The sequence below is a fragment of the Gracilinanus agilis genome, chromosome 2 (assembly GCF_016433145.1).
Source record: "Gracilinanus agilis isolate LMUSP501 chromosome 2, AgileGrace, whole genome shotgun sequence".
Lineage (NCBI taxonomy): Eukaryota > Metazoa > Chordata > Mammalia > Didelphimorphia > Didelphidae > Gracilinanus > Gracilinanus agilis.
Window position 1 is genome coordinate 706,911,477 of NC_058131.1, and position 6,311 is coordinate 706,917,787.

The window sequence follows — 6,311 nt, forward strand, 5'->3', positions numbered from 1 at the left end:
AAATCCAGCCTCAGACACTTCCCAGCTGTGTGACCCTGGGCAAGTCACTTGACCCCCATTGCCCACCCTTACCACTCTTCCACCAAGGAGCCAAAACGCAGAAGCTAAGGGTTTAAAAAAAAGTCCACTAATATATATATATATATATATATATATATATATATATATATATATATATATATATATAGCTATATATATATTTATCTAATTATAACAACATATATATCTAATATATATATATCCATTCTTTTGGTGACAAGCACTAGAAAGCTGTGGCATATGATTATAATGGAATACTACTTCACCATAGGAAACTAATAAAATTTTTTAACGAGAGTTTTGAGGAGTGAAATGAGCAAAACCAAGAAAGCATGATATACATATGTATATATATATATATATATATGTATATTGATATATATCAATCAACAGAAATACTATTTGAAGAATGACTTGCATATGTCCACCTCCAGAGAAAGAACTGATAAATAGAAATAAGCAAGACAGTTTTATCTTTTTGTCAAATTATACCCCCTATAATGGGGGGAGAGAAGGGCATTACCTGAATATTTTAATGTAGCAAATATTTAAAGGAGAAAAAAAGGTAATGGGGGGAAAAACCCAGAACATTGATTTTATCTTAGCATATAGAAAACAGTTGGTTACCATTTCCTAATCACTTGTGTGCATCTATTGTTAGAAAAAAAAAATTAGTACCAAATTAGAAGGAACAATAAAAATAAGATGTGATGTGCAATTTAAAATGTCTTTTGACTTATTTAAACGAGCCATTCATGCAGGAGACTTAGAAATGGATAAAGTAACAGACATCCATACAAGTTTATTACCATTTTCTAAGGAAATTTTAACTAAGACAAGTCAGTTGCCACCACAAGGAAACCCAGAAAACCGTGATGCTGCTGATAGAGGCCAATCTAGGTCAAACTCATAATATTTATTTATTTGATGTACGTGTGGTTTTTGTTAAAGCCCTTACCTTCCATCTTGAAGTAAATACTATGTATTGGCTCCAAGGCAGAGTGGTAAAGGCTTAGGCAATGGGGGTAAAGTGACTTGCCCAGGGTCACACAACTGGGAAGCGTCTGAGGCCAGATTTGAACCTAGGACCTCCTGTCTCTAGGCCTGGTTCTGAATCCATTGAGCCACCCAGCTGCCCCCACTTATGATCTTTATTACATACAAGTGATGCTCTCTCAAAAAAATACACAAACAGCAAGCAGGTAAAATAAGCCTAGAGTGAACTGCTTTTAAATGTTTTATTTATTGTATATTATATCATATAATAATAAATTATTATTTGTTTTAATCAGTTACCCCAGTCATTGTGTAATGACCATACCACAAGGCACAATGTCAAGTGTCCTATGGTGGCTTCGGGGACTTGCCAGGGATTCTCTATGGGTGGGCATGTAGTGCCAGAGATGTGGGTTCTTCCTGATCCTCCTGTCAGTAGGATATTTGTTTTAATGGCAGCGGCCCCCCTAGAGCCTCCTGAATGACATCCAACATCCCTCAGGAAGGTTTTCTCCTATCCACCCAGGAAAAATCAAGTGGATGAAAAATGCCAATGGAAAAGCCATTCCCCCAGCCCCAAAAGGCTGATTCCAAAGAGACTGTAATGGGAGGGAGGGAGGATGGCCCTCAGGTAAAAGGCAGAGGGAGACTTGTGGGTGGAGTGGGTGAGGCTTGAATATAGAGCGTGAGAGTGGTGAGGTTGGCACTTTGGGCCTCCTTGCACCATTCTGGACCCAGACCGCTGATCATTCATAGTCTGTGTGCCTGAATTCCGGCCGGCCAGGAAAACGAGGGTTCTTTGTTGTCCTAGATCAGTGGTTCCCAAACTTTTTTGGCCTGCCGCCCCCTTTCCAGAAAAAAATATTACTTAGCCCCCTGGAAATTTTTTTTTAAATTTAATAGCAATGAATAGGAAAGATAAATGCACCTGTGGCCATCACTGCCCCCCTGGATCGCTGCAGCACCCACCAGGGGGCGGTGGCGCCCACTTTGGGAATCACTGGTCTAGAGGAAGGAGAGATGGTCTGGGGAGGGGGCCATGGCCGCAGCAGGCACAGGCTTCAGGGAGGATAGCCCAGGCTGGATCTGGCCCTTCCTTCTAGCTGCCAGCAGCTCTCCCATCCCCTTGCCAGGCCAAGGGCCCCGCAGAGACCCGTTCTAGGGCTGGAAGCTCTTGTCCACTCTGCAGAATGGAGGCTGGCTCTCAGCACCCCACAAACACAAGCAGCTGTTTATTTCCTTGCCAGAATGGCCGCACTCGCTTGTGCAGAGATAGCCAGGGAACATTTCACTGAATCGATGCTCCTCTGACTGGAGAAGTTGCTGCTGTGAGGGATCCGGTGGGGAAGGTGGCGTTCTGTTCTGTTCCAATTTCGAACAAGATTAGTGTCTTTTACAAAATTCAGCCAGCAGTTTAACAATGGAAGTCCTTCAGCTAATCGGTGCAGTAAAAAGCCCGCACTTGAGAGTTTGTCGAGAAAGGCCGCAGAGACATCCTGCTTGGCTTGTCCACAATCTGTTTCATTATTTTCTCATTAGACCAGAGGTTGATTGGGGGGGAGGGGGGCAGCTCGCTTTTATGTCTTTATTTAAAAGAGGGGGGAAGTGTGCAGGGCCTGAGATCCCCGGAGATTTAAACTTGGCTCAGGGCACTCTCGAAGGTTTATCCTCAGTTTTATGCCTTTCCTCAATTGCTGTCTTGCTTGTTGCCATATCTTTGCCATATACCATTCTTAACAGGCTGCCATAAAACATACTGAAAGGTTTTTTATTTTCCTTATTTACCTGAGGTGAATGGCCCGGGAGGTTGTAACCGTATTAATTAACCTGCTAGTATTTTAGAGCAAAACTTGGAAAACCGTTCAGATAACTCGTCTGAAAATGAGATGTCTTTAATTTCTTAAGCCAGGAAAACCAGTCAGACTGGAATCATGAGTGTGGATATTGAGAACATAATAAAACGCAGGGAACGGGTAGGCCGTAAATCAGCCTTAAAAAGTTCCACGCATTTGTACTACAGTCATCTTCCTGGTCTTGTGGAGAAGTGCATAAACATTGTGCTCGGGGGTCCATAGGATGCCTTTATGTCGGGTAACTAATGGCCAGGCCAGCGATGAGCAGCCATAGGCTAGATGCACTTAGTAGGTTCTCAATAAATACCGAGATGAAGGAACGAACAGAGAATGAACACGTGTTCCTGGAGCCCCGCCAAGGGAAATCAATCTGAGGGTTTGATTTTAAAATAAAAGTTTTGAAAGAACAGTTAATCATTCCCAAGCTTTTTAAATTTAACTTTCTCCAAGATTAGATTTTTTTTCAGATTCCACTGCCTACTCATTTTAAAATGTCTCCCTTAAAACAAATTTGCTCAAGTTAGAAATAGATCTTGTGATATCTCTCCAATCTTTTATTAATAACTGGTTTCACTTAAAGAAAAGAGAATGATTTTCCAACATTATATGGTTGTCAAAAGACTGATAATCATCTTAGATAATAGAGCAATTGTTTGTTAAATTGGCAATTCTCGTTTCTTAGTTACATTTTCCCAAATTAAAGTCATGCCTCAAAACTACGATTTTTTTTATTGCATATTTTCAGCTTTCAGGTAATTTCTTCATCTCAGGCAATTTTTACTTTTCTGAATGCTTTTATTTATTATGTAAATGAACATCTCTTATTTTAGCCATAGTTGGGAATCACAAAAGGGGTGGTTACTGTCCTTTGAGTAAAGAAGTCAGACATGTTCTCTTCTGAGAACATAGCTTAATATCTGGGCAAAGAACTTTTCCTTTTAAGAAAGAAAATGTTTTATCTTTTTATATTGCCGTTACCTGAATATTGGGGTTTTTTAATTAACAGTGAGGAGAGTTATGGGGTTTTTATGCGAGTTTATTGAAAGGTGATGTTTTTCAGGTTTACTCACAAATCAGATTAAATTTACTGGCATCTGTTAAAAATAAAATATATGGATTTGCATTTATATTTTAGTCTAGTCTGTCTTTTCTTTCTCAGGCCAATGGAAGCATTGTTGTGAAGAACTTATGAAAATTGAGATTATGTCACCACGGAAACCACCTTTGTTCTTGACAAAAGAGGCGACCTCAGTCTACCATGATATGAGTAAGTGGGATTTGTCTTTTCCAAGCTGCAGGGTAACAAAAACAACATTGTCTGTATTCAAACAGCTTGTTCTATTGACATTAAAATGCTGAATTTTTTAGGGGCCGTCAGAATGAATGAAAAAAGACTATGATTACATCCTAAGGAGTTCATGTTTAATATATGAATTAATACAAAATTAATGAATACACATTTTTCATAGCTTGAATGCTTAAGATCAAACACATTTTTAAGGCTTCAGTATGAATAAAGGTACAGGGGAAATAAACATTAACTGAGTAGCTGATGAAAATTTTGAAAATGAAAGCTTACAATATTCCAAATTACAGTCATGTACTGTAATTTTTTCTCTTTTATTAAATTCATTTTTAAGTGGTTTTGGAAAATGAATATTAATGAATGGAAAGCTTTCATCTTTAGCCAGAGAAAATTGCAATGTTTGGTACTTGGAAAAGTTTGGAACTTCTAGTCTCATTGATATTCTATTCTCCCATATTTTGAAGGGTTTTTAACATCCGAGCTTTGAGTTTGCATCCCGTATCGTGAATAGGTAGGAAGTCACAACTATCTTCTGCTTTAACCTGTCCTTGTCCCCCTCTGTCCACAGGCTCCTTCCAGTGTTTGACAATACAGTCGTTTTGTTTAGGAGTTAATGTGTAACTAGCAATTTCTACTCGGCACTTTCCTTACTGAGCAGTTGATGGGGGTGGTGAGGCCTCACTCTGTGTCTCTGGGCTTTTCCCCTCTGGCAGAGACTCCTCCAGTCCAGAGGCCAAATGTTTATTCAGTTACAACAGTCTGAAATTTTGTATTGCAGACCACTGAGAAAATGGAAAGTCTATTACTCAGAAGCGGGGCGAAGTTGTTGTGTTATACATACATATATGTAATATATTATATGTGTATTATATGTATAATGTATGTGTATTATATGTATATTCTATCTGTATTATATGTATGTATAATGTATGTGTATGTGTGTGTATATATACACACACACATACACACATACATAATAGAGATTGGTCAGCGTGGGGCACAACATCCCCCTTAGCAGTGCCTTACCCAGGCGTAATGGAAAGGGCTACTTCTGGCCAGATGCTTCCAGGAGAATTGGGTTGGTTAAGAAACAGAATCATAATCATAGGATCTTGGACTTGAAGTTGAAAAGGACCATTAAGTATATCTAATCCAGATCTGTTCTTTTAATAGTGGGAAACTGAGACTCAGAGATACTAGGGGGACCCAAATTTTCTCAACATCCTAGAATTACTCGTCTAAAGTGTTGGTCTAAAATCCACATTAGCTTTTGAAGTTGAGAAATGAATTAGTCCTAATTCTAGTAAAAAAATATTTTTAATTTTTTTCCCCTTTGAAATCCTTATAGGCATTGATTCCCCAATGAAAATGGAGAATTTAACTGAAGTAAAGAAGAAAAATGAAGATACTAAAGGGAAGTTCTTTATTGGCCTAGAGCGACCTTTATCCCCATGGGCTGCCATATTTGATGGAACTCGTCAAATGGTCATCCATAAAAATGTTGTTGTGCTTCCCGCAAACGAACAATTAAACAGTAATGATGAGAAAGTGAAAAAAAGGCGAGCGCCTTCGACTCCTTCGGAGAAGCCGCTGTGTAGCGTGAAAGGACAGACCAAGGCAGGCCAGTTGGACAAGGAAAACGTCTGGGAAGAGACAAGCTTTGTGTCTCGGACCTCCTTGTTGAGTACATCGTCCTTAATGCACCAGTTATAGGAACCTGCAACTGCTTCTCAATGAAGAAGACACATCCGATTCTTTCAGTTCTCAGGCCAGATGTCCAAGACAAGCCAGTGTCATCTCCAAGTCAGAAAGCCATCAGAGAATCTCGAGCCAACATCTTCATCGCCATCCCGAGTGTAAATGGCTGGCTTGGCAAAAGCCGGTGTTAGTTGCTGTTGGACATCGACTTATATTTTCAGAGATATCCTTAACGTCTGTGATAACCATTCATATTGATATGGATAGTGATAATGTATCAAGACTTTATAATATTAATTAGGGGAGAAAACAAGTTTTCTAGAGTGGAAATGCTTCTCTCCCACTCTTGCTTTGTCAGTCTCTTTTAAGATCCATTACCTCTCATCTTAGAATCGATACTGTGTATTGGTTCCAAGACA

General features: G+C 39.3%; 1 protein-coding gene across 1 annotated transcript in view; it reads left to right on the plus strand.

Annotated features, from left to right (window-relative positions):
* The window catches only part of RTKN2 (rhotekin 2), a 68,736-nt gene extending 62,829 nt beyond the window's left edge, over nt 1-5,907 (plus strand). The window contains exons 11-12 of the mRNA XM_044662946.1: nt 4,048-4,155; nt 5,543-5,907. Of these exons, the coding sequence (XP_044518881.1) occupies nt 4,048-4,155; nt 5,543-5,907 (473 nt within the window). The remainder of the gene's footprint in view (nt 1-4,047; nt 4,156-5,542) is intronic.
* The last annotated feature ends 404 nt before the right edge of the window (nt 5,908-6,311 follow it).